This window comes from Eschrichtius robustus, chromosome 13 (genome assembly GCF_028021215.1).
Source record: "Eschrichtius robustus isolate mEscRob2 chromosome 13, mEscRob2.pri, whole genome shotgun sequence".
NCBI classification, from domain to species: domain Eukaryota; kingdom Metazoa; phylum Chordata; class Mammalia; order Artiodactyla; family Eschrichtiidae; genus Eschrichtius; species Eschrichtius robustus.
In genome coordinates this window covers 96,162,410-96,189,801 of record NC_090836.1, presented here as the reverse complement: position 1 = coordinate 96,189,801, position 27,392 = coordinate 96,162,410, and the positions used below count along the sequence as shown (strand labels likewise).

Sequence of the window (27,392 nt, the reverse complement as noted above, 5' to 3'; positions counted from 1 at the left end):
GGCTGAGAGGTCAGGGTGTCTGGGGGCCTGGATGCAGGATGGTGGTCACACTGTGGGGGCAGTGGGGAACTGGATATGCCGGCTCTGAGGCCTTGCTCCCTCTCCTGTGCCCTCGACAGCACGGCCCACGTGGAGAAGCTCTTGCCCTGCGCTTCCAAGGGTCGGCCTGGCACAGAGAAGGGCCATCATTGCAGAACTGAAAAGAGCACACAGGCTAGGCTGGCCTCCAGCACTTCTCAATAGTATCTATGTAAAGGTGTTCAGCGCCCAAGTTCACACTGGGAAACACTAGATTAGACAAAGGGAAATTGATGTCTTAAATGCAGAACTTCCACCGTCTGCTAGAAGAGAAAGGGCGGGCAGCCTTCCCCAGATGTCTGTGAGCAGGAACCCTCCCCGGCAGAGCGCAGAGGGCACAGAGGGCGGGCTCCCCACCACAGAGCAAGCCCTGGACTAGCTCCTTCTGGCTCTGCTCCGAGCTGGTTGGCTCCCTCAGCTGCTAGCCTCTAAGCCACTCCCCAGGCCTGGACCCCAGCCTCTCAGAGAAACACTGATAACCCAGTGGGGACTGTGCTGCAGCCGGGAGTGGCAGGGCACCCCCCCACCCCCTGTGCAGGGTCCGTGGGCCTCTCCGGAAACAAGCTGCAGCTGGCACCCTGCTCCCTGGGAGTAGCCTCTGGGGAGAAGGAGAAGCTGAGGCACGGGCCTCGGGTGGTGCTGCACCGCAGCTGTGTTTTGAGGGCTGAGTGCAGCAAGAGGAAGTTGTGAGTGGCCAGGGGCCTCCCCCTCAGCGTCTGTAGCAGCTGGGGCTCCTGGCAGGCCCGAGCAGCCGCTCGCTTCCAGCTGGGACGGCTCTGGGCCCACCACAGCCCTGGGTCCTCTCTGGTGACTCAGCAGTGGCCACAGGCCCCTGAGCTGGGCCTCTTCCGGTATAGGGACTGGGAGTAGTGAGGAGAGGAACCGTGGCCCGATCTCCAAGGAGAGGCAGAGAGGTCTGCGGGGCAGCCCTGGGGACCTCCCACTCTTGGACCCCTCCTGACTCCCTCTACCTCAGAAGGACCACGAGAGCAGCTGGTCCAGGAAAAAGGACGTTTTATTTCCATAAATACTCCTGCTCTCACTCACACACTGACCCCACTTCTGCCCATGGACAGACAGATGGACAAAGCCCAATGAATGAAAGAGACACACTGAGAACTCCAGTGCAGGACCTCCCTTGGCCAGGGGCCTGGGAGCCCCCAGCTGGGGCCACCTGTCTCTCCCCCAGTCCCCCCGGAGGCCTGACAGCAAAGGGGCCAGGAGAGTGGAGTGAGACCCCCAGGAGGAGTGGGGGAGAGGTGGGGCTCCCCTCACTGGGCCCCCTGAGACGGTGACCACAGAGCCACGCAGAGAGAAAAGCTAAGAGAGTCAAACCACACACCCGAGAGTGCAAAGAGCTGGGGGTGTAGGCGTCACCCCCCCCAGTCACCCGGTTCCTATGGAGGAGGCCTGAGCTGGTCCCGGCTCCAGCACGGCCCCAAGTTATGGCTGGGCCTTCCCATAAGGCATAAGAGACAGGCAGGGATGACCCCTCCCCAGGCTGGGATCAGGGCTGGGCCTGAGGTCCTGGCCCTTGCCCGACAGCCATGCTTCTCCCCCACGGCCCCAAGTCCTTCCGGGGCCCATGTGCAGCACTTCCCAGCTCCAGCCTCCCACCTGTGATGAAGGTCCCCACCAGTGCAAACCGAGGCCTAGCCTCCTGCTGGGTTTGGCTCAGCAGGGGAGAGGGCAAGGAAGGAGGGGGCCACAGGGGGGAGGGGAGAAGCACCAGACCCAGGGGAATATGGCCGTGGGAACCCAGGCTCAGTGGTGGCCAGTCCCGTTGCCCCTCCTCTCCCCAGCCCCTCTCTGTTCTAGAGGCTCCCCCAGGTCTCCGGTGGGGGGAACTGGTCCACGTCCCCCATCTCGTTGTAGGTCTGGTCGCCCATGGTGAAGAGCAGCTTGTAGCGGAGACGAACCTTCTCCTGAGGCAGATATGGTGAAGGCAGAAGGGTCGGACGGGGAAAAGAGGCTGCCCCACCCCACAGCGGTGCCCTGTCACAGCCGGGCCCCTCACCTTCTGGGGGTTGGCAAGGAGCAGGACCTGGGTGATGGCTGAGGGGTGGACGATGGGGTTAAATGCTGGCAGCTCTGTGCCTGAGGGCGGCTGCAGCTTCACCTTCATGACCTGCGGACAGGAGGGCAGGATGGGGCACAGCTAGCCCTGGCTTCTCGTCCCTGGTCCCTGGGGAACAAGGCCCAGCCTCCTGCCAGCTCCTCCTCTGGGGGCCCTTCTACCCCCCAACTCCCCAAGAAGAGAGAGACAGAGAGACGGAGACAGAGGCCCTACCCGCGCCCTGGAGAGCTGGCTCCCCATCCAGCCCCAAGTCACCCTGCCTTGAGGAGGGGGGTCTGCCTATGTCACCTTGGGGACAGCTGACTGGAAAACAATGTTGCGGATGGGCTGGGGGGCGGTGCTCAGCATGGAAACCACCACCACCAGCACATCGGAGCGCCCGGGCAGTGGGTCTCGAGCGAAGTGGAAGAGGACCCGGAAGCCATGTTGGTCATACACGGTCACCGGCAAGACGCTGCCTGGCGGAGGAGAAGGGGAGAGGGCGATGGCGGGGGGCGTGGGGGGGGGGGGTGCCAAGCCTGAGCCCAAGCGCATCCGACCAGCTCCCCACGCCCGGCTGACCCCAGGCACTTGCTGCTCTGCTGGGGATGAATGAACAGACCCAGACCCAGGCTGTTGCCTTGACCCTGGGCAGCAGTGCAGTCAGGGGTACAGTCCGGGGCCCAGACAGGCAGGTGGACTTCTAGTGTGATGGTGAAGGCAGGATGCCCACCCTGGAACTGAGTCCCAACCGGGCTCCCGAAGTGCCGGGCGGCTGCTCCCAGAGTGCTCGAGTGAAGGGCTGTGCCTGAGCTTCCCTCATGCTCTCACTGTGTGACCCTGGTACCGCCACTCTGCTTCTCTGAGCTCAGGGTCCTCCATACTGCTAAGACGGTGGCACCACTACCTAGCTCCTGGGGACACCAGGGGTGTGACACCCTCGTCACAGTGAGCTCACAAGATGGACAGTGCCGAGAAGACTAGCCTGTCTTCATCAGTCTGCTCACAGCCTGGTGCCGTGAGCGGCCCTTTTGCTCCTGGGCAGGAGAAGCCTAGGCTTGGACCTCAATCTTTATCCTGGTTCGGTTTTATGATCTTGGGGAGCCCCCCCAAACCTCCCCTGTCCTGGCCCTGCCTTCCCGGGGAGGGGCACAGAGGCCATCCATGAGAAGTCCTCATGCCTGGGTCACCCTGGAGTTTAGAACGTAGTTTTGTGACACCCTGGGACCAGTGAGAAAACTGAGTCCTGGGAAGAGGAAGGGTCTTGCCCAGAGCCCCCTGCTGAGTCGGGCAGGGCTGGGAGGGGAGCCCTGCCTTCCCACCTGCTGCCCCAGATCCAGCTCCTGACAGCAGGCAAGGCGGGTGGGGCTGCGAGCTGACCCAGCCCAGCTGGTACCCGCTGTGCCCCCGCCCTACTCACTGGGTTTGATGGACTCCAGAGGCACAGTGATGTTGGCCAGCGAGAGCTCCGTCGGTGTGGGCTGCTGCAGGGGCCCAGGGGGCTCGGGGGACACGGTGTGGAGGAGGCTGGTGGCGCCGGAGCTGGACAAGCTGCAGCTGCTTTTATTCTGCAGGTCCCGGAGTGTGAGCCGGGGCGCTGGCTGCTGCTTCTCCCTTATTGGAGGGCGGTGCATTGAGAGGTGAAGCTTCGGTGGCCAAGAGACGAGGGGCACAGGAAAGGCTGGGCTTCCTGGCTGTCCCTGACGGCTGGCTCAGACACCCCCTGTCTCTCTGGCCTTGGTCTCCTCACCTTGGAATGGGCAGCTCTTGCTCACCCCACCCACTCGGGGTCAATGCCCTCGTCCCTGGCAGCCCTCTGGGCCTTCAGTCTTTGTCAGGTGCTGGCAGGCCAGCCTAGGGGAGGGCGTGTTGAGTGGGGCATGGTCCCCTCTCATACTCTCCACGCCCTGTTGGATGGGCCCTGCACCTGCTGCGGTCACTGCTGTGTCCCTCGAGCCCAGGACGGCACCTGGCACACGGTGGTGCTCTGGCAGTGCTGCTCACGGGGACAGACCAGCACCGGGCCTCTCCCTGATGGGCCTGGGGCAGGGGCAGACTCCGGGCAGGGCGTGCCCTCACCACCGCACTTGCTGGGACTCCGGGGGCAGCGACTGCTGCAGGAGGGTCTTCCCCAGGAGGTCCAAGTCATCCAGACCACTGCTCGTGGGCAGGGACGTCTGCGCCGGGGGCCGACTGTCCACGCTGGGGGCCGGAGTGGGGTGGGGGGGCTCAGTGCCATCAGACGACTGTCGGGCATACAAAGGATGTGGGTGGGTGAGGCTGTGCTGAGAAGGCGTCCGGTCACCTGGCAGGTCACCTGGCACTGCCCTGAGGCCCCTGCCCCTCCCGGCAGGAGACGTCTGGAGAAGCAGCAGCAGGGGTGTGGACAACATTCCCACCGGCCTGCGCCCCTCTCACCCCAGGGCCATCGGTGGGCCAGGCCTGGTCTGGGATTCTACTCGAGAAACCATCCCGTTCCAGGGACCTCGGAGTCACTCTCAAGAGAAAAGGAACGGGGAACCCCCATCTCAACCCAAGGGAAACCCAAGGCTGAGACATGCAGGGAAAAGCGCTGTGAGGAGAGGCCCGCCCACCTTCCTCCATCCTGGGATGGGTGCCTCCGCCCCCGGGCCACCCCTTCCCCCGGCCCTCCTGCCCACCCGTCCCTTCACTGCCCCTCAGGCTGCCTGTCCCAGCTGCTCTAACCCTGGGATGGGCCCATCCTACCTGGAAGCTGTTCCACCCAGCACCATCCAAGCCTGGGCCTGAAGGGGGTGTGGGGTCGCTTAGGCCTGCAGGGAAGCAAGACCGAGGTAAAGTAGCTGGATTCGTGAGCAAAGGCAAGAGAGCCGGGGCGGCTATGTGCTGAGTCAGGGTTCCCTGATTTCTACCCTCCCCCTGCACCCCCTCCTCCGACAGGCTCAGCTCGAAGGGGACACACCCCCTTCCCCCCTAGAGGGAACCAGCCGCAGAGCAGTAGAAACCAAAGACACCGAGAGCCCATTCCCTGGGCCCAAACACACTTCCTCTCTTGCCACTCAGAAAACAACTCAACTACTGAGGTCAGGACCTTCACCTTCGTTCATTAGCGGGCAGCTGGGAGCCAGTGGGGGTGGGGTGGGGGGGAGGGGAAGAGGGCATGGGAGATACCACGTGAGGTTCGTAAACTCACAGATCCAGGCAGGCTGGGGTCAGCATCCTGTGCCCATCCAAACTGACTGGAGGGACACCCTTTGAGCGTCACAAGGGCACTGCGGTGCAGTGAACAGGGCCCTGGGCCCAGGCCCGGCCCAGAATCTGCGGAACCGTGGGCAAGGTGCCGGCTGGGCCGCAGGGCCCCTGAGCACACCACGCGGATGGCCTGGGCAGACTCTAAAGGCCCTGTCTGCCCTGGCACAGGCCAAGGCTGGCTGACTGGTGCAAAGGAGGGCAGTGGCGCTTCTGGAAGAGGCGTGCTCATCGCCTGCTGGTCGGTAGAGGGCATTAGGTCACCAGCCAGTTTGACCTCTGCCCGCCCTGAAGCACACCCCCAGCCAAGTTCACCCTGGTTTTTAAAGAAAAGCCAAGTTATCCTGTTTGTAGCAAAGCCTGAATAAGTGAGGTCTAGCCTGACAGGCAAGAGTGAGGCACGGGAGGCTGTAACTGCTGGGTCTCCACCTCTGGACATGCCTCTCTGAGAGCAAGGACAGCACAGTGGAGGCTGCGAACAGCCCCGGGTCAGGCACTGCAGACATGGGTCTCAGTCCTCACACAGCCTTACAAGGTGGACGTGGACAGAGCAAGGCCTAATTGCTGGAGCTCAAACACAGCTCTGCCACCCAGCTGTGTGACCATGGGCTGGTGGCAACCTTCCTGTGCCTCGTCTGTAAGACGGAGACAACAGTAGCATTTGCATCAGAGGACTGTTGTCACTACTGAATGCGGTGCCTGCCCGGCGCGGGGACGCCCTCTCTGGCCGACGGGAAGTGCGTTTTGCTCACCCCACCCTCCCCCTCCCCCTTCCTGCCGCAGAGAACCGTTTAGGATGAGCCCCCTTTGTGGTCCCGAGGCTTCCTCCACTCCCCCGAGGCGGGGAGCTTGGGCGGCTGCTGCCCTGCCACTTCTGGTTCTGGTTCCCACATTTTCTTTGCTTTGAGTAGCAACCAGAGGAAGCTGGAGGCTCAGGGCTCTGCTGAAGCGACCGGGGACAGGAAGTGCGAAGCACACAGTGCCTCGCTGGGGGCTGGGCCACACGCTTCCACTGCGGGGGTCGGGGTCGGGAGCTGGCGCAGGCCCTGCTGGGGAAGACGAGCCTGTGTGCGCTTTCTGGTCACTGGCCCATCTTTACCTCTCAAGCGGGGCCAGGGTCCTCTCTCCCTGAGTCACCCCGGGCTCTGAATGAAGAGGGGGCAGGTGGGTGGGACTCCTCGGCAAGCCCCCGGGCACCCTGTGGTCAGGGCCTCCTCCGGGGTGCTGGCTGACGGGCCCACACAGGGGAGCTTGACCCGGTCCGCTGTCCCCCTTGTCTCCTGCTCCTCACTCCAGGTCCTCACTTCCCGTTTCCGGCTGACGAGCCGAGTCAAAGCAGCTACGAGCGAGGCTTCAGAATCTGAGGGCCTCGTGCAAAGCCTGGTGCCCCGTCGGGCAAGTCACTCAGCCTTTCTAAGCCTTGCTCTGGCATCTGTGGACCAGGGACGTCGCCAGCACCGTCTTCTGGGCTGAGTGGAGGGTGGGCTAAGACACAGCAGCGCTCGGTGGCCGCAGTCAGGGGAGCCCCCGCCGGGACCCCGGCACACCATCGCTTCTCGGGGTCCGTCAGGTACAGTTTTCACCTCAGAACTAACTCAGGAGAACACAGTCTGACTTGGCTTCCAAGTTAGTTTCCCAACATATCCTCCGAGACTCCTGTGACAGGGCAAGGTCTCCTTGACAGAGCCCGATCACCTCTATTCCTTCACAACTTCGGGGCCATTGTGAGGAGGCTCTGAGGCCCTCCCGCTGCTACGCTCCCAGCGGGCGCTGCTGCGCCTGAAAGCTGGAAACTGTAAAACTGCTTGGCCGGCGGGGTGCCCTCTGCTTCTTCCCCAGGGACAGCCTGCTCCCCACTGGGCTCTGGAGCCCCGACCCCGCCAGAGTGACCGCGGGCCTGGCCTGGGACCAGCGTGGCTCACAGAGTGCCTTGCACTCCTGCACGGGCTTCCCTGGAGCTTCCAGAGCTCCCCACCTCTTTCTCTCAGTGGCGAGGAAATGCTGACTTGCCTGGGGAGCTCCCAGTTCTAGGCTCTAACCTGCTACAGGGAAATCCCTTTGTTTTCCCTCAGGCCGCCAGAGCCTAGGTGTGGCTGGCTTATCAGAGGTGATGCCAGCCTTACCGTTGGTTTTTTTTTTTAATTTATTTATTTTTGGCTGTGTTGGGTCTTCGTTTCTGTGCGAGGGCTTCCTCTAGTTGTGGCAAGCGGGGGCCACTCTTCATCGCGGTGCGCGGGCCTCTCACTGTCTCGGCCTCTCCTGTTGCGGAGCACAGGCTCCAGACGCGCAGGCTCAGTAGTTGTGGCGCACGGGCCTAGTTGCTCCGTGTCATGTGGGATCTTCCCAGACCAGGGCTCGAACCCGTGTCCCTTGCATTGGCAGGCAGATTCTTAACCACTGCGCCACCAGGGAAGCCCTTACCGTTTTTTTTTTTGTTTTTTTTTTTTTAATTTTTTTTTTTTTGGCTGCGTTGGGTCTTTGTTACTGCGCGTGGGCTTTCTTTAGTTGCGATGAGCAGGGGCTACTCTTTGTTGCAGTGCGTGGGCTTCTCATTGTGGTGGCTTCTCTTGTTGTACAGCACGGGCTCTAGGTGTGTGGGCTTCAATAGTTGTGGTGCACGGGCTTAGTTGCTCTGCGGCATGTGGGATCTTCCCAGACCAGGGCTCGAACCTGTGTCCCCTGCAATGGCAGGTGGATTCTTTTTTTTTTTTTTAATAAACTTATTTATTTATTTATTTTTGGCTGCATTGGGTCTTCGTTGCCGTGCGCGGGTTTTCTCTAGTTGCAGTGAGCGGGGCCTACTCTTCGTTGCGGTGCGTGGGCTTCTCATTGTGGTGGCTTCTCTTGTTGCGGAGCGTGGGCTCTAGGCGTGTAGACTTCAGTAGTTGCGGCACGCGGGCTCAGTAGTTGTGGCTCACGGGCTCTAGAGCGCAGGCTCAGCAGTTGTGGCGCAGGGGCTTAGTTGCTCCGCGGCATGTGGGATCTTCCCGGACCAGGGCTCGAACCCGTGTCCCCTGCATTGGCAGGCAGATTCTTAACCACTGCGCCACCAGGGAAGTCCCACCAGCCTCACCCTTTGACTGTAGGACCTGGCACAAGCTCCTTCATTTCCCTGAGCCTCAGCTTCCTCAGCTGTCAAATGGGCCTGGTGCCTATGCCCCATCCTCCAGAGGAGTCACAGGAGGAACACGCTGACGTGACTGCGCTCTGAAAGCCGCCTCGTGTGCTGGGGGCATCACCCCCCACCTGCAGCAGAGCCTGCCCTGCTCTGGGCCCCGTCCCTTCCTCACCCAGAGACATGAGCTCATCGTCAAGTAGGGAAACTGAGGTGCTGGGCTGCTCCAGGCTGGCCTGGTCACCAGGGCAGGTGGGTGTGGCTGGGTCAGTGGTGCCCACCGGAGGGAGATCCAGACCTGAGAGGTCCAACAAGGCCGAGGTGCTCCCTGGGGTGGGAAAGGAGAGTCAGGCCAGACTTGGGCGGAGGACACTCAGAGTCCCTGGGGTCTGGGAGCAGCGAGCTTCCCCTCCTTGGCCACATTCCCTCTGCCCCGAATCTGCTTGCCAGGTCTCTTCTTTGGCACATAGTGTCCCTTCCTCACAGAATGTACTTCCTTCTTCCCTCTTGGCCAATTGCCTCCCATCCTTTAAGGCCCCTCTTAGACTCCGATGTTTCTGTGTAGTACCCCACCCCCACCTCTCCCAAACAGGGCCAATTCTAACCTCTCCCGGGGTCCCCCAGGGCTGTCACTTTACCCTGAGTGGAGCCGAGCCTGTAATGCTGATGTATCAAACCCTCCGTGCCCACTTCTGATAATTAAACTAAGCCTCGGGGGTGTGACCTAGCCCCACACAACAGGTGCCAGACTGGTCAAATGAAAGAAAGGCCTTCCTTCTCCTGCCTGTCCTTGCCAAACCCTCGGCTCCCTCCCCTCCGACCCTCATCCAGACCTCCTCCCCCGCCTCCCCGGCAGCTGCAGGCTTGGCACAGACTCCACCCCCAGCTCTCCCAGCGAGGGCCTCCCACATATTAAGGGGCCACCAAGCTCTGTGACCAGCACCCTACCCGGGACCCCATGCCTCTCCGACTCGGGGGCCCTCCCAGCTCTCCTGCCACCTCCTCACCAGGGATGCAGGCGGCTGCGGCATCGCCGTTGACCTCCTCTCCCCGCACCAGCTGCTTGTACAGGTTGATGACCTGGGTGAGGTTGTCGTTGGCTTGCAGGATCTCCGCTGGAACAGGCAGGAGGGGAGAGGCCAGGCTGAAAGAATGTGGGGGCCTCCGGGGGGGAGATGAGCACCCCGCGGCCATCTCAAGCCTCGTGGGAGGGGCCTGGGGGCAGCCCACCTCGACTCCTCAGACTCAGGCCCTCTGCGACCTGCCCTCGCCCAGTCTCCTCCACGCTGCCCCGTGCCAGCCCCCGAACACACAGGTGTGCCCCGGCCTCCAGGCCTCCACGCTGGCTCTGCTGTCTGGAGACCCCTAGATCTCTGCATGGCTTCACCCCTTCCTGCTTCAGGTCTTCTTCCAATTCACCTCAGGAGGCCCTCTCTAACCCCGAGCCCGCACCACCAGTCCCGCCTCTGTTTTTCTCCACGCCCCTTACCACTGCCTGACAAACTGCCCCGCTCACACCCTTGCTTTACTGTCTGTCTCCTCTCATCAGGCTACAAGCTCCATGAGGATTTGGCTCTGTTGATTTTGATCACTGCCATACCCCCCGGGGCCCAGAACAGTGCCCGGCACAAACTAGGCCCTCATCGATGTTACCTCCTGGGGGCCAAGGCTTAGAGGGATCTGAGCAGCAAGCCTCTTGGGTGGGGACCAGGTGCCTGGCACATGGGAGGCGCTCAGGGAACTCCTGATGAATGGAGGCTGAGATGGTACCTAGACTGCTGCCCGAGAGGCCCTGGCTGATGTGGGGGCACAAAACAAGGACGAGACCCTGATGTGTGGCCCTAGCAGGAGCCACGGGGCCCAGCTCTGGAAGCGCTCAGGCCTGAGGGATTTGCTCTAGGTTTCGAGCTCACTCTTACTGGGGAGGCAGTGTCTGGAAGGAGAGAGCCTCCGGTCCAACCTGGCTCTGCCACCGTTCTGCTCTCTGGACAGGTCACTTCCCTCCCTGAGCCCCAGTTGTGAAATAGGGACAATTCTCCCTCCTGTGCGGCTTACGGGCAGTAAAAAAGGTGTCCGCGAAGGGGCTTGACCCAAAGGGTCTCTAAAGCACATCAGCCCCTGATCTCTGCTTCCTTCTTCCTCAAAGTGGAGAAACCCAAGGTCACTGCTGGAGAACGGGGCCCCCTGGTGGCAGCTCCTTCCAACTGCAGCTCACCTAAGGCCTCGTCATTGTCCTCCGTGTCGCTGGCCAGTCGGAAGAGCGTGGGCCGCAAGCGCTCACAGCGCTGGTACAGTTCCTGGGGGCAGCAGGGCGGGCAGGTCAGGGCCGGCGGGGGCCCTGCAGTGCGTGGGGGGTGGGTGGGGGCGGGCGCACCTTCATGAGGTCCTCACTGCTTTGGGCAGCCGCGCCGCCCTGGCTGTGGTTCATCACCATCTCCGTCAGCAGCTTCACGTTGTTGTTCACCTCCTCGATGGCGCTCACCCGCTTTGAGATCTTCTCCATTCGCTTCTGGTCCTGGGGAGGCATCGGCAAACGGCCCCGGAGCGCCCGAGTCAGGCCTGGACCTGAGCCAGGCACTGTCCCACACCACCCTCTGCTGGGTGTGAGATCAGCCCCTGCTAAGGGCCCCTTGGGCCCAGGACGGGGCACTCTGGTCCAAGAAGCCCTTGACCAACCCTGTGTTCACTTCCTCTCCTCTTGCCAACGCCCCCTGGACCCAGGCCTCTGCACGAGCCCATCAGAATCTCTAGGGGTGGCCCAGGAATCTGGGTTTCCAACACACTCACCAGGTGATTCTGGAGGGCCGGGAGCTAGATTTACACCTGTGGTTCTACATAACCCTCCCCCTCTCTGTGTTTGTCCCTTGAAAGGAGGTTCCCGTACTTGAGAGTGAAAGGGGACCTTAGCGGTCACCAAGTACAACTGAGAAACTAGTGCCGTGACCCCCTTGAAAGGCCACTGCAGCAGTGACCCTGCTATCCCTCTCCCACTCTGCTCACCATGCATGCTCCTCCCTTGTGGAATGAAAGGTGGGCTTGTGCTGTGCCGTCTGATACAATCGCCCTCCTTGAGAGGGGCTGCCCTTTCTCTGGGCTGTCAGAGCACACAGTCTGCCCTAAGACAGCCCACAGTGTCTGCCCTCTGGGTCTCTGGACTGCACTTTTTTGATGACATACCCTCATCAATAAAAAAGATTTCAGGCCTTCCCTGGTGGCGCAGTGGTTACGAATCTGCCTGCCAACGCAGGGGACACGGGTTCGAGCCCTGGTCCAGGAAGATCCCACATGCCGCGGAGCAACTAAGCCCGTGCGCCACAACTACTGAGACTGCGCTCTAGAGCCCGCGAGCCACAACTACTGAGCCCGCGTGTCACAACTACTGAAGCCCGCGCACCCTAGAGCCCGTGCTCCACAATAAGAGAAGCCACCGCAATGAGAAGCCTGCGCACTGCAACAAAGAGTAGCCCCCGCTCACCGCGACTAGAGAAAGCCCGCGTGCAGCAATGAAGACCCAACACAGCCAAAGATAAAATAAAAAAATAAAAAAATAAAAAAATAAATAAAAAAGATTTCAGCATGCACCCACAACACAGGTATACATACTTATAAAATACATGTATATTATTCTCTCTGTACGTATATGTATGTAAAATATACTATATCTTGAACATAGTAAGGCCTAATTTCCCTCTAACTTTTACAGAAGAGGTATTCAGCCTCACAGAAGCCAATGCAGGTCAGCTCGGCTGCTGGGAAATTCTTCCTTCCACATGCTGATCCTGGCTCTGCCCGCAGGGTCCCCCTGACTCGGTCAGCTCTTTTTCTGCTGTCACAGCCCTTTAGTCGGGCCACTGCGCACACGTACACACGACCTCCCTCAGTGGCCCAGCTCAACATCCCATCCCGCCACCTCCTTGCACTCTGGGCTTGGCCATCACCTCCTGCACCATCTCCTTGATGAGTTTGTTGGCTGCTCGGAGGTCCTCGGGGTGGGAGCTCTTCAGCAGGCGGGCCAGCATCTGTGGAGACAGAGGGACATGGCTGTGACAGCAGTCCTTGGGCCTGGGGTCCCGTGCTGGCTCCTTTTCCTGGTGGTGGGATGTGAATAAGTTACTAAGCTCTCCATGGGATGGCAAGGACCTACTGACACCTTACGGGGTGGCCGTGGGATAAGTGACACACTGCACGTAAGCGCTCTCCGCAGCGCCCAGCAGAAATAAGCTTTCCACAAATGGTGCGAAACATTACATTACTATTGCTAGAGAATTCTTCTGGAAAGATGTACAGGAAACTCAACAACGTTTACCCCCTGGGACTAGACTGGGTAGAAGAGGAGCTTTTACTTTTTATCCTACCTCCCGTGCTGTTTAAGTTCTTGCCCATGACCACATGCTTCTTTAACAACAAGCTAGTAAAATTATTGTTGAGAAGGTCACAGACATAAAAACAGGCAAGCTCCTTCCTGATCAACCTATGAAATGCCCTCAAACCAACCCCAGGGCCACCAGCCTCAGGCCTGAGTTTACTAAGTGAAGGGCACTGCGTGCGCAGCACTCAGCATGTGTAAGGGCTCAACACCCGGCACCCGTCACCCACCACAGCGGCCGTGCTCAGAGTAGCCTCTGCTCCAGGGACAGGGCCGCCAGGGGCTGGAACCCGCTGACCCCCATTGGGCCTGGAGTCCTCATCTGGCCCTCCCTGAAGCCTCACCTTGGATTTCTCCTCGTCTTCAAAGATCACATTCTTGGGCCGTGGCGGAGGAAGGGGAAAGGTGGCATCATCTGGAAGCTTGGGGTCGGCCTTCACAATCCCTGCAGCGGACGGCGGTGGGGAGACCGTCTCAGGGGCTGGGGTGGAGGGGAGAGGGGGATGGGGGCAGGCAAGGGTAGGATGGAAGGTGGAGGGCAGGCTTTCTCCAGCATGCTGGCGCTGGACTTTGGGGGGTCAGGGCCTGCTCCTGAACTACCATGTCAAATAGTGTGTGTGCGGGGTCGGGGGCAGTTAGAAACCTGTATTTTGAGGCCATACCATGGGGACAGGTCTCTGACTCAACCCCATCTTTTCTCCATCCAAGCTGGCCTCAGGCAGAACCATAAAGAGGCCCCACTGGCTCTATGTTCTTGATAAGTTAAAGGGCAGACCTAGGACCTTGCTGCCAGAGGCCCTGAAGCTGCCAGAGCCCCAGGGAGGAGGGGAGGAGGTGGCCACACCCCACCTCTGGTGCCTCACCCTGCTTCTTCAGCATCTGGTAGGCCTCTGCGATCTTCACCTCCTCAGGGAGGCCGACCGTCCAGCTGTAGAGAAGCTCCAAGATCTTGTTCTTCACCTTCTCCGACGTCCGAGAGCCCAGGTACTTCGGGGACGGAAGGGAGAGGAGGCTTTGACATTGCCCGGCCCCACTCACTGTAGTCCCAACCCCAGCCTAAACCTGGCTGCCTCCCCAGGACTCCTTCAGAAACCTCAGCCTACACGACCCTCCCACCTGACCAGCCTGAGCTCACCTCCTAGCCCTGCTGCTCACCAGCTGTGCCAGCCCTGGGTGTCCCAGTGCCCCGCCTGTTAAGTGGGGATGACAGCAGTAGCACCGTGCTGGGGACGCAGAGCTGGCACAGGTAAGGCCCAGAGCCCGGCGCCTGCTCTCGGCCAGCTCGTGGAAACCTTAACTGTGACCTCAGCAAGGAGGAGCCACCAGGCTCCGGGCTGACCAGGGAAGGAGCAGGTGTGGAACCGCTCGGCCCTGGGCTCCATTCAGTCTCCCAGCAGCAAACTCGGCAGAGGGAACCGGCTCTCACTCCGGTCATCTCCTGAGAAGAGCTGCTGGGTCATTCAGCTGCTCTGGTCAAGGGATGGGTCTGAGCAAGGATGGGCGAAGGGGTGGGCTCTCACCCAAAGGGCATCAAACATGTTCCTGCCCTAGGGGAGGACTCCTCAGGCCCATCAGAGGCTCTATCACTCAGGTTTGGGGCCTCAGCATCCAAGGCCTCAAGGAGGCCACTCTTGTGAGGTGTAGACAGGGAGACCCTCCACTAGACACCTAGGTGGGGTGCTGTGGCCAGGTCTGCAGGGAGAGATCTCAGAGCCCGAGCAGCCCGCGCTGGGGAAGTGTTCTGTGTTCACTGCAATCATTCCTCCCTAAGTGCCAAGCAGCTCCAGAGCTGGCCGGCCACCAGGCAGCCTGGAAGCATTCTTCCTGGAAACCCAGCCGTCCCGGACTCAGCCATGAAGGGAACCCTGAGAAAGGGTCTGTGTTTGTGTCGGGTCAGGATGAGGCCAGTCACCCCTCCTCAACCGCCATCTGACAGCGCAGGTCGGAGCGCGCGCTAGGAGCACCCACCTTGGGAGACACGACCTTGATGAGCTCGTTGAGGAAGCGGAACTTGCCCACCTCGTCGTGGAACCTCTTGCCGCAGCTCTTCATGCATGTTTCCAGCACCTGGGGGGGGTGGTGTGAGGTGCGGGGACTCCCAGGGAGGATCAGAGGAGGTACCCTCCCTCCCACGCCTCAGCCAGGGCCCAGAAGCCCAGGGACCGGCAGTGAGAAGGGGGAAAATGACTCTTGAGAAAAAGAGGATTCTGAAGTTCAGAGACCCCCTGAGATTGATCACCACCCTCTGGGGGACAGGGCTGGGCCACCCCGAGAGCCTGGCGATGCCCAACTCGCAGCACCGACTTAGTCCCTCCATGGCTTGGCCACATCTGAGGACCACTTATAAATTATTTTCTTACTATTTTCCTTTGATGATTTTTTGAAACGTAAATAGGCACCATCAAACTCAGCCTTATCCTAAGCTAGATGTATGTGAAATCAGAGGACTAATATGTATTTCAGGGAAAAAAAACCCACCCAAACTCTAACATGTTAAAACAAATACATAACTATTAAAAGGAAAACTGTTTATCTACCACTGTCTAAAATCAGCTTTGCTGTATGGTTTGTTGCTATCTGACCCGTGCTTGGGGGCCACAACAGTGCACTCCCTGCTCTTCTGCTACTGGCTCAGCTTTGAAACCTCTGGTCTGAGCCCAGCTGTCACCCCTTGCACCCCTGTGCTGTCCTGTGCCTGGAGGCCATCGATGGGCTGGCCCGGCCCGGCCCCGCAATGCATCTATAAACACGGAGCTCTATAAACACGAAGATTCCTGGAGGCATATACTATAGGGGTTCTGGTCGGCGGGCCTGGGGTGGGGCCCTGATTCAGCCTCCTGAAGGTCGGAGGCACAGCTGGAGCTGGGAATCCCTGGGCCGAATGACCTAGGGCTTCCTCCCCACAAGAAACCTAACTGTGCAGGGTCTGGGGTGGGAGGCCAGCCCACTGGTTCATTGGTTGCCATGGGACCCTCAGGGGCTGGGCCACACCCCCATTCTAGGCCATCTGGGCACAATTCCCTTGGGCTCTAAAGAAGAACCTGTTGGGACCCCAAAAACCCCAGTCTTGGCCCCCCCCGGTGCCACCCACATGGTCAGGGGACAGATGGCACCGTGCTTCCCCTTCTCCTCACCGTCAGGGCCTGGATCGCCTCCCACTCCTGCGGGGATTGGATCTTGTGGGCCAACAGCCGGGTGGCAAGTGGAGGCCTGGGTGAGAGGAACAGCAAAGAGCCAGACTAGCCACAGAGCCCCGGGCACCCCAGGGAGGGCGGCCACGCTTCCCCGCTGGAACTGCAGCCGGCAGCGGCTTCTCCAGGACACATGCAAAGGCCCAGCTCCCTCTCCAGATTGGGGCTGGAGACTGTGGCACAAGAGGGCAGGAGCAGGTAGGGAGCGCAGGCCGGGGACCTTTGAAAGGCGTGAGCTCAGCCCGTTGGCCGGCTTTACTGAGAACTATGACCTGCCGTGTCCTTGGCTTGCCGTAGGGACAAGTACGGAGAGATGCCCACAGCCTTCAAGGGCCCAGCCTGGGAGCAGAACATGACAACGTGCACAGAATATTCTGCTGCGAGAAGTCACGGTGGCAATGGTGACATCATCTACCAGATCATGAAAGACCTGTCACCAGTGACAGTAACAGCTAACACATACGGAGCACTTACGATGTGCGAGGCACCTCACGTCCATTTTCCTGCCTAACCTCCATGAGAGCCCCCCGAGGCAGGCAGCACTATCACCTCCACTTTACAGTCCCAGAAATGGGGGCTCAGAGGCATCTAGTTACTCGTCCAGGAGACTCAGCTAACAGAAGGGATGGGACTCCCCCCTGAGCAGCTGGACTGGGGAGCACACACGTCACGCTGTCTGCACGGCATCCCGAGTGGAGCGCCTATGCTCATGGGGTGTGGCGGGAGCGAAGCACACTGAGCTGTGCTCCCCAAACTTCAGTGCCACCTGGGGAGAGCCTGCTAACAACGTCCCCCCCCAAGCTCCCTGCCGGCCAGTCTAGTCCAAGTCTGGGTGCAGCCCACAAATGGACATTTTTGACAAACACACCAGGTGATTCTAATGCAGACAGTTCTGGTTCTTCCTTGAGCAAAGGGCCTGCTGGCCCCTCCCAGCTGGGGAGCACGCAGTTCTCTGGGAGGCCCTCCCCAACAAAGCATGGGTGCTTCATCAAGCCCGGGACTACCTCCTTCTCTCTACGAGATCTTGGGGCAACTGCTGAGCTCCCTGAGCCTCGGTTTCTTCACCTGTAAGATGGGCCCAGCAAGACCCACCTCAGAGGGTGGCACACAGTGGCACTGAGTACAAAGTGCGCGCTGCCATTGTTAATTTGGGAGCACTTAAGAATGGAAACTGGGTCTCAACTCATCCTCGTCTCTGCCCAAGGCCAGGGTCTGGAGTGTGCACGGCAGGTGCTGAGTATGTGAGTGAAAGACGGGGAAGCCACCTACCCCTCAAAGTCCTCGTTGAGCTGCTCGCAGAAGCCGTTGATGCTGGCCCAGTGCAGCTCCTTGTTCAGGGGGTTTGTGGCTCTGTCTGGAGGAGAAGAGAGGGCCAGTGGCCTGGTGAAGGGATCCCTGCCTCTCCCACTCCCTGCCCGGGCGTATGGCTGAGCGTGCGAAAAGGCCTCCCCTGGACTCCCTGCTCCGACGGCCCCGAGACCCCAGCACTGACGTCCGTCAAGTCAATGCACAGATGAGCCGTCGTCTGCGGGCTTCTCCTCGCAGCTTCTCCCCGAAGGGCCCCACGTCTAGAGATTGTGCTCAGGGGTCGTTCCCCTCCCGCCATTGTCCCAACCCCTGCTGCTGTACGCGTGTCTGCACCTCCTCTGATTCTGCTCCTGAAGTGTCCCCGTAATTCTCACGGAATTTACTCTCAGAGGAGATTCAGAGGTAAGGGAAAAAAGCAGTAGTTCCAACCTCAAGGAGCTTTGCAGCTGGGAAGTGGGCCAAGGTCAGCTAGGTTCTCAATAGAATGTGACAGAGGGAGGCAAAGGAGCCGTGGGAACTGGTAACAGGAGGAGGGGACTCAGGGGAGGCTGCCTGGAAGAGGCAACACAAGAAGCACTGGAGGGACTTAACCAGGCTGGGGATGACGTGCCTCGGAACAGCTCAAGGGTTGCGGGTGAGAAGAGCTGTGGATAACAGCTCAGGGCATGGGGGGCCTTGGGAAGGAGTGCGGCTCAGGTATCGCTTCCTCCTTCCCTAACAGCGCCACCTGCCCGGGGCAGCACTGCCGAGGCAGCTCTCTGCTGCGTCCCCCAGACCCGACCTTCATCGTGGGCCCAAGTCTGCTACTGCACCGCATCCCAGCCACTATTGCACACGCCCGCAAATGCACAGCCAGTAAATGAGTGAATGGATGCGGGCTCAGCTGCAGGCAGGCAGGGGGAGGTTCTGGGGGAATCCGAATCCAGGAGTAGGTAGTGGCCAGGAAAGGGCCAACAGGAAGGGGTGGTAAACAAGGCCAGACAGTACCCCCCGACCCCCACCGTTGGTGAGACAACAGCTAGAAATAAACAACAAGGTCCTACTGTATAGCACAGGGAACTATATTCAATATCCTGGGATAAACCATAATGGAAAAGAGTATAAAACGAGAACGTATGTATGTGTAAAAGTGAGTCACTTTGCTGTATAGCAGCAATTAACTCATTGTAAATCAACTCTATTTCAATAAAATTTTTAAACAACCCCAACGATTAAGTAGGTCACTTCACTTCCCCGAACCTCCATTTCCCCATTTGTAAAGCTGGAGCAAAATAAGAAGTGATTTGGGGTGACAGCATACTCTACCCAGGGTAAGGCGTGGGGCAGCCAGAGTTGGATCTTCATCACCTCTCGACAGCCTATCTCCAAGCGTCACCCTGTGCTGGTCAGTTCTGCCCAAACCTGAGGATGGAGCCGAGGGTGTGGAGGGCACAGCCCAGGAGGTGGGACACAGAAGGATCTGTGGTCAGGAGGAGGCTGGGGACTCGGCCTGTGGCCCTGCCTATTTGGGGCCCTGTGCTCTGGCGGGAGGCCTGGAGTCCTAGGATCCCAGTGCCTGGCAGCCAATCATTTAATTCATATTTATTCAATAAATATTCTGAGTGTGGGACCACAGCAGTGAACAAGACAAAATCCCTGCCCTCTTGGAGCTCATCGCCCAGCAAAAGAAACACTGACTACTCAGATAAACAAACAAACACAGGATACTGTACACTGTTGCAGAGTGCTACAAAGAAAAATAAAGCATTAAAAAAAAACAGAAAGAAAGAAAGAAAACCATAGCAGGGAGAAGGTATAAAGAAGTATGTGTGGGGTGCTGCTTTCTGGGAGGGCTCTCAGAGGTACAGCTGAGCAGAGATCTGAAAGAAACATTTCCTCTGTGCATACAAATCTCTGTTCCAGGAGCCCTGCAGAGCCCGCCAGCCCCTGGGAGAAATGAAGCCCCTGCTGACCACCCAGGAACACCAGAAACAGGTGCCCCCCATCTACTCTGCCTCCCAGCCTCCCAGCCCCCCAGCACGGCCAGAGGCTGCTTAGAAAACTAGAATGGGGCTGGATATTGCTTACTCAATGACATCCAGCCGGGGGACCCTAAAACAGGAAGTCCCTTAGAGTGTCAGAGACACGTGAGTCTGAGTGAGGACAGAGAAACTGGTTCTAGAGCCCGCTCCTAAGTCAGAAGCCAGTGAGGAAGAAGTAGTGGCATCATGAGACATGTCTGCATCTGGTTCAGAGCGAGGGCCTCTGGGTCCAAGGAGATCTGACCAACCTCTCTGGCCCTGGTCCCCAACTCCCAGCCCTCTTACCTCTACCTGGGGGGAGCACTTTCCCCAGCAGGCAGCAGGGTAGAACACACAGGGAAGGAGGGACTTGTTTCACAACAGGGCATGACTCCACCCTGTCACTCTACAGTGGTGACAATGTCATCAGTTACCCACCAAAAGCTACTCTTCACCTCCAGTCACTGCAAGGTAAGAGCTTACCATTTTGCTAGGGCACAAAGGGGAAGAAAAAGAGAAAACCACCTCAGCCGCCATCTATCAGAGTCTAGCCTCCTGCCAAACCTGAGTGTCCTGACTCCTGTCTGTTTTTCAGATCAGACTCTTTGGCCGCTCAGAAAATCCCCACCGTTGCTAAACCTGACACTGTTCCGTAGCACCCACGGCTCAAGGCTTGCGGCCTGTCAGATCTGTCAGTGAGGGCCCTGCCCATCCCCCCTAAGTTATTGCTGAGACCTGGACACTTGTGGCGTTCCAGAACAGTCTCGATGGCCACTGAGTGCTTCCTTTCCATCCATGCCCTCCCCCTCCACTGGCCAGACGGACTCTGAAACATCCTTGGAGACGGTGTACTTCTGGGACCATCCTCAGGATTCAACTCTGCACAAGACTGGCTTAAAAGGGGCTGGTCATAATCCCAAATCATCCTGTGCAGCTCCCTGGTGTGCCTGGAGTCAAGGGGCTGAGATGAAAGTAGACCCAGAGGACTCTCTGAGGCCCTGGTACAGATGTGACCTGAACGGGAGCAAAGACTTGGGAGGGAGCTGTCCCTAGTCCAGGGGGAAGCAAGCCGTGCTCTCAGGAGCAGAGTCCAGTAGTGGGTTATGAGAGCCGAGGATCTTCTGCAGTGTGGGACATGGAGGTCAGGTAGACAGTGTGAGGGCTAGTACTCAAGCCTAAGTAGTAGGAAATCGTGTCTGAGGAGACACAGGAGGGGATGCAGGGCCCTTTGGAGAAAACTTAGCAAGGACTAGGAAACGAGTCTTTGGTAGTGGGTGCAGAATCTCAGGGCCTGGACTGAGGGTAGTGATAGAGAACTTGAAATCACTTCTGGAATCTGAGACAGGACCCTCCCAAGCCTGTGGGGTTTGGGGGTTTCTCACTATGTGGCCAGAGCGCGGGGGGATTCGATGGGTTAGTGGGTCCTACCTTCCTGGGCGGGGGAACGAGCAAATCTGAGTTGCAAGCTCAAGAAAGGGATAGGAGAGAGTCACGCCATGCAGCGCCAGTGAGTGGAGGATTCGGGGCTCAAGGGGAGCCTGGTCCCTCGCTCCCGGGTGTGAGGTGCAGCTCTCGGGGCCGCTCGCTTGCTTCCTCCCGGAGTCCAGGGAATGACTTGGGTGTCCGCTCCGCGGAAAAGTCTGGGCCCGAGACAGTTGGAGGGTGCTCTGTCCCGGGGGTTCTGGGCGCAGAGCCAGGCGCAGCTCACTCCTCCCTGGGTCGCGGCCCAGGAATCGGAAGGGTGGGCGGCGCCCGCTCCCATCGCCGGTCCGCGCAGCTGGTGGGGTCTCCCTTAACCCCAGGATCGGAGGTATGGGCTTGGGACACCGCCCCTACCGGGCCGGGGCAGGGCGTGAGGAGGGGGCGCTGCGTACCCCGCCCCCGCCGGGAAGGGGCCCGCCTAGTGCCCCCGGTTCCGGTTCCGGTCCGGCCCGCGCCCCTCCCGGACACTCACTGATTCGCGCCTCCAGAGTCTCCGGCTCCATCGCAGGCTCCATCGGCCACGGGCCCCCAGCCTCGGCACCGCCCCCCGCCGCCCGGTGCTCTCGCGGGACCTCGTCGGCACCACCCTCCGCCGGTTAAAGGGGCAACGTCCGTCCCGACGCGCGGAGCCGAAGAGCATTCGGCACCATAGAGACGCGAACGAACTCGCCTAGAGCGCCACCTGCGCTCCCAACCCCTCCCCCAAGCGGCGTCAACATCGTGGGAGGGACTCGCCGCCTGCCTTGCTCACAGCGCTCTGGCCGGAAAGGAAGCCGAGGAACTCGGGGCTGAGGGCTGCACCATGGAAACCCTGCGGGACGCTCTAAATCGTTCTGCGTCACGGCGATGCTTATGATCGCTTCCGGAAGAACTTTCCGCGGCCATGTTTTTGAGGGGCTCTTAGGTCACTTCCGTATCCCTGAGCGGGTATTTCCGCTTAGATGCAAAAGTGGGAGGGTCCCTTAAAGGGGCAATGACGTACGTTGGCAGCTGTGAAAATAAGTCAAAGTTTGAGTGCTTACAGTGTTCCAAGTATTGTTTTAAGCACTTTTTATACATTTCTCTATTTACTCCTCACAACATGAACGAGGTAGTTTGTCGTAGGTCACACAAGTGGCAGAGCCGGAACCCTGTACTATTTTCTGCATTCATTCTGCAATCATTTCATGCACTCTGTATTCGCCTTGCTCTGGGACAGGCGCTGGAAGAGAAAGGCAAGTCCAGATATTTATTACACAACGTGGTAGGGGAAGCCCACGGGGTAATGGCAACACAGGAGGGGCCCTCTACCCCAAACTGGGGTGGGTATGAGGGAGGTGCTCTCTTGTCAGGGGAGGTTTCACAGGGGAGGTGATATTTAGCTGAAAGACAGTCAGAATTCTCCAGGTAAACCTGGTGTGAGAAGATATTCCAGGTAGAGGGAACCAAACGTTTCAGGGCTCACAGGAGAGAAAGAGTATGATGAGGTCAGATAATTGAAAGTATTTCAATTACGCTTCAGAGGATGTAGGCCTGGAAATACGCTGGGGCAAGATCAAGCAAGTCCTGCAAGTTTAGCTTTTTTTCTTGTGAACTATGTTGGAGATGTCCTTAAAGAGTTTCACGCGTAGTGGTGACAAAGTCAGGCTTTTGTTTTAGAGAGGTCCAGGCGGCAACAGTGGGCGGAAGATACTGCTGGGTGCCAGACTGAAGTCAGGCAGGGCAGAATGAATAGACTTCCTAGCCTCTGCCTTTTCTCCTGCCGTTTCTCCTTCTATTACAGACCCTTTTCATCTGTTTTCCCACCCGCGGCCCGGGGGAGCCCGGTTACCGGCTTACCCGGGTCCTTTGCATTCTGTCGCCCCCTGGCGGTCCGCCGGGGAACTGGTCCGTGGTGTCCTCTCGAGCCTCTTGGTCTCCGGGAGGGTTAAAGCGAGACCGAGACAGGGAATCTGGCGATTCTGGTTCTGCTCGCCCGTCGCCCTGGCAAGCGACCTCGATTCACCTTGTAGAACGGAACTGACCTCATTAGGGAGTTGAGAGGCATGTGCTGGGTCCGTTTTTCCCTAAACTCAATCATTCAGCCAGCTGGGACGCTTTTCTAAATTCTCCCCCACAGGCCATTAAAATTATACAGGAAAGTGATATGTATGTTTACTGCATTCCTCAATAAAAGCTGTAACATAATATGTACTTAGAGCTCTTTTCCTTTGTTTCTTTTATTACTGAAATGAATTATTACAGAAATAAAATGCAACCGCATTTACCGCATTGATTTAGGGGCATATACACACTGTCAAGACTCACTTTTTAAAGACGGCATAGATTTGACCAGGGTTCAAATTCTGACTTGACTTCTTTCTAAACTGTATGACCTAGGACAAGTCACTTAGACACTCTCTATCTCAGGCTTCTCATCTGAAACACGGTTGTGAGAATTCAGTGGAAGGGTGTCTGCAAAGTGAACCCCAATAAATGCTCTCCACCCACTTTCTCTGCTGGACTTTTCTCCTTAGCACTTATCTATCTTAGCACTGTCTATTTCCTTTCTTCATCGTGTTTTCTGTCTTCCTCCCCCACTGGAATGTAAGCTCGGTGAGGATGAGGAATTTCAGCTATTTGGTTCACCGATGTATCCTCAAGACTTGAAAGAGTAACTGGCACATAGGTGTTCAATCGACATGGATTGAATAAATGAATGAGTTGAAACTATTATTCATAAGCTTTATGGATGAAGGGGTGCAGGAATGTGCTCAACATTGCACAGCGAGTGTGTGTGGGAGGGGAGCCAGATCATAGTTTTAGTGAAGGCTCTAGGCTCGCCTCACTGAGTCCTGGAGAGCAGGGATTGGTGAGGGAGTCAGGAGGTGGCTCTGCAGGTAGGGCCTGGCCCAAACTGGGTGTCAGGGTAGAAGGTGTGGAAGGAAGGATCTGAGGATGGTGACAAAGGTGAGGATGCTGAAAGGAAGGAGGACCAACACAGGAAACAGGAAATGCAGGAATTGGGCCTTTGGCAGCTGTTCCCTTCTCCACCATTTGCAAATGTGTTCCTCTGAGTGACTTGGGGAACCCCTAGGAGGGGGTGGGCAAGTAGAGCTGAGCTGTCCTTGAAGCAGCTATAATCAACTAATCCAACTGCTGGTTTTCTCTGAGGTGGCTACCTGTGTCAAAATCTCCTGGGGAACTAATGAAGAATTCAGGCTCCTGGGCAACCTCATATTCAAGTAGGACTCCCGGGATGTGGCCCAGGAATTTGCAGTCCAAAGTTAGCGTTATCCTATGCTCAGTCCACCCCCAGCTCCCTGAACCTCCTTTGCCTGCTCTGGTTCCTCAAAGACCTTAGATCCGAGATGTGCACGTCTGGGGTAATACAGACCCACCCGATGGTCTGACTGCGCGGTGTGGATGATCACTGCAGCTTAGCGGGATCCTGGTGTCCGACCTCCCTCTGCCCCAGCTCTTCGTAACATCAGCCTCTCCCAGCTCGGTGCTCAGGTATACCAGGTAGGGTCACACTCGCTGTGTGACTGAGTTGTGTGCCAACGGGGTTGGAGGATAAGGGGCTGGGGACTGAAAGGTCTGAGCAACCCCGTTCCGCCCCCCACCCCCATCCATACCCCTTTCCAGCGGGTAGGAAGATCTGGTTTTTACAGAAGGGTGTGGCCACAGAGGCCGATATTATGACCCTCCTTCCACTGGCTGGAAGGAAACTAGAGACCACGGATTTCACCAATAGGAAGGCAATATGCAAATATTGCCCAGCGTTAATTGGCTGGTGGACAGTTGCGTGCCATTCATTCTTGTGCTCTGAGACTTGGAGCGTGGAGCACAACTCTGAGGTAGAGGTTGCACTTGGAAGCAATTATTGAACGCCCACCTTGTGCCAAGTCCTGTGTCAGGGCATACAGGGGTGAATAAGACCGGCAAGGCACCGCCCTCGTGGAACTTACATTCTAGTAAACTAATAAGAACATAAATAAATGAACAATTTGTTTTCTAAATTTCAGATCTGGGTGGTGCCACGAAGACAATGCACCAGGGAGCTGTAACACCAGCGATGCTGTAACAAGTCCTGCAAGGGTATATTCTAAGAGCAGCAGAGGAGGGCAAGACCAATTACCCTGGTGGTGGAGTGAGAGGTGGAAAGAGGAGGTGCCCTTGAGCATGGAGCTAAAGAAGGAGGAGGAATTTCCTCCCCTAGCTGAGGGGGCAGTATGTGGGAAGTACATACTGAACTTTAGGAACCCCAGGAACTGTGAGGTAGATGGAGGGAAGAATGTGCAGGGCAGGAGAGAGCAGAGTTATGTGACTTTGGGCAAGTCTTTTACCACTTGAGCCTCAGTTGGCAGAGGATTAAAGATAATATAGAACATATAGTATATATGTGCACTCAACAAATGCTAAATAAAGAAAGCTCCAGGTGGTGACCACGACTGTCATACTGGGAGAGCCCCTCAATTGTGTTCCCTAGATTTAGGGCTTTGGTCCTACCCCTCTCTCTTCCCTTTCCCCCAAAGCTTATACCTTCAGGGCTTCTGTCTTCACTTCTCCCCCTGGAACTTAGCACACTGGCATTTTGTCTTCCTGCCTCCCTAGGGGACAAGGACTCCAAGTAGAGCAGGAAAGACTTGGATAAGCTCCAAGAAAGGACTTCCTTCTCTTTTTGTCAGAGTTGCAGCTGCTCAGAGGAGGGGACAGCGTGCATTTCCCACAGATTTAGAAACTTCTGGAGCTGGAAGAAAGGTTTGCGATAACATATATAGTCCAGAGCTTTTTTTTTTTTAATTTAATTCTTTTTTTTTAGATTTTTTTTGATGTGGACCATTTTTAAAGTCTTTATTGAATTTGTTACAATGTTGCTTCTGTTTTATGTTTTGGGTTGGGTTTTTGGACACGAGGCATGTGGGATCTTAGCTCCCTGACCAGGGATCGAACCCATACCCCCTGCGTTGTAAGGTGTAACCACTGGACCGCCAGGGAAGTCCCTAGTCCAGAGCTTTTCAATTTTTTTTTTTTTTGACAGATATCCAATGTAAGAAATGCACTTTACATCAGGACCAGCTGAACTCAAGTTTTATGGAGGCTGAAGTTTGTAAAATTTAGGGACCTCTTTAAAAAAAAAAGAATATAAAATTATGTATGCAAAATCAGGTATTTATTTAGAGCAAAAAAATAAATTCCTATAAATTACAAACTTTAAAAGTCTGACTGGGATTTCCCTGGTGGTCCAGTGGTTGAGACTCTGAGCTTCCACTGCAGGGATTGGAGGTTCAATCCCAGGCCAGGGAACTAAGATCCCGTGTGCCGTGTGGCGTGGCCAAAACAAACGAACAAAAAATAAAAAGTAAAAAAAAAGAGTCTGACAAACACCATAATCATAAAGTCAGAACAATAAGAAATTTTCACTAAACTACCTGACGTATTGCTTTACTACCTTTGTTCCTGCAATTTGAGGATGCATGCTTTTCATATAGCAGTGACTTTCTTATATTTTCTATAAAGAGAAAGAACAGTCAGGCTTCTAGCATGTTTGATCAAAATGTTTTTTGTTTTATTATTTTAGAAAAGTTTTTCTCAGCTTTGCAATCAGTTTTTGGTAATGTCATGTAAACCTAAAATGTTTAATTTTGTCAAATTTGGGAAAGACAAATTTTCTGTGTGGTTTCACTAGGAGCCGCAGACTTTGTCAGAACAAAATGTGGTGTGTATGAGACAGAAGCCCATGAGTCATGATATATAAAACATTTGAAGATACACACAGATGTACTTGCTATGTACAGTACTGTTATGGGTTGGTGTCCTACAACAGAGGCATCCTGGTTAATTCTATTGCACATGATTCTCCCGCCCCAAAAAGAGAGTAGCATGTGGTGCATTTATAATTAGATACGCTGTGCTATTAATTGTGTTCCCAATGGCGTGGACTTTTGCTGTAACTAGATCACTGGGAACTCGATCCTCCACATGTAATTTTACATGTCTGAGAACTGGAAGAGTTTTCCATAGACTGGCTTCTGGCTCTATACAACGCAGTCCTGGGTTCTCCTCCACTGCCCACATTCTTCCCACGTCAGGTGCCTAGGTGTCATGGTGACGTAGTGATGTGACCTCTGTCCCTGCACCTTTATGTCAGGACACCAGGTGAATTGACATGGTGACTGGGTATGGGTGATTGGAGTATTTCTGGGAACCAGTCCCTACACTAGGATGCTAGCAATCACCTAACTATTCTAGAAGTTGACTGTGAACCTTATAACTATAATCTACTAAACTCAGACTAAATGTATGTCCAACTCAATTTCCCATTAGTTGGATCTCAGAGTAGTTGGACACAGCCTTTGGAAAGAGAAAAGTGTTTTACTGATATGGAACAATCTTCAAGATATATTAAGAGAATAAAAGCAAGGTACGAGACAGTGTGGCACACTTGCACCTGTGTGGTGTGTAGGGTATCTCTGGAAGGAAGCAGGAGAAGGGTATTCGCCTCTGAGTAGCTGTGGGGACCGGGGTGGATGGGGGACTTGCTTTTCCCTGTAAAGCCCTTTTGAGCTTTGTGAAGTGTCTTTTAAATCGCATGCATGTCTTCTTT

General features: G+C 56.8%; 1 protein-coding gene across 3 annotated transcripts; it reads right to left on the bottom strand.

The window, feature by feature from the left end:
* Positions 1-1,075: 1,075 nt before the first annotated feature.
* Positions 1,076-21,693, bottom strand: GGA1 (golgi associated, gamma adaptin ear containing, ARF binding protein 1). 3 transcript variants are annotated; one of them, XM_068560366.1, is made up of 17 exons: positions 21,297-21,693; positions 17,304-17,388; positions 15,978-16,053; positions 14,812-14,910; positions 13,707-13,830; positions 13,188-13,288; positions 12,416-12,496; positions 10,852-10,992; positions 10,693-10,774; positions 9,485-9,592; positions 8,653-8,805; positions 4,862-4,926; positions 4,214-4,380; positions 3,555-3,748; positions 2,444-2,613; positions 2,096-2,206; positions 1,076-2,003 (listed from the first exon to the last, which is right to left on the bottom strand). In XM_068560366.1, exons 1-17 carry the CDS (start codon positions 21,337-21,339, stop codon positions 1,893-1,895), a joined length of 1,911 nt encoding a protein of 636 aa, XP_068416467.1. In that variant the 5' UTR covers positions 21,340-21,693; the 3' UTR covers positions 1,076-1,892. The 3 variants fall into 3 exon arrangements, with proteins under 3 accessions (XP_068416467.1, XP_068416468.1, XP_068416469.1); XM_068560367.1 differs by lacking the exon at positions 21,297-21,693 and adding an exon at positions 20,771-21,265; XM_068560368.1 differs by lacking the exon at positions 21,297-21,693 and adding an exon at positions 18,648-18,733.
* Positions 21,694-27,392: the final 5,699 nt, after the last annotated feature.

What these genes read in the sequence shown, in the direction of transcription:
- GGA1 (XM_068560366.1), bottom strand. Translation starts at nt 21,339, where the DNA reads ATGGAGCCTGCGATGGAGCCGGAGACTCTGGAGGCGCGAATCA. An exon ending in GACTCTGGAGGCGCGAATCA is followed by an intron (nt 17,389 to 21,296) that starts GTGAGTGTCCGG and finishes CTTCTCCTCCAG; the next exon opens with ACAGAGCCACAAACCCCCTG. An exon ending in CGCAGCCGCCTGCATCCCTG is followed by an intron (nt 8,806 to 9,484) that starts GTGAGGAGGTGG and finishes TTCCCACCCCAG; the next exon opens with GGAGCACCTCGGCCTTGTTG.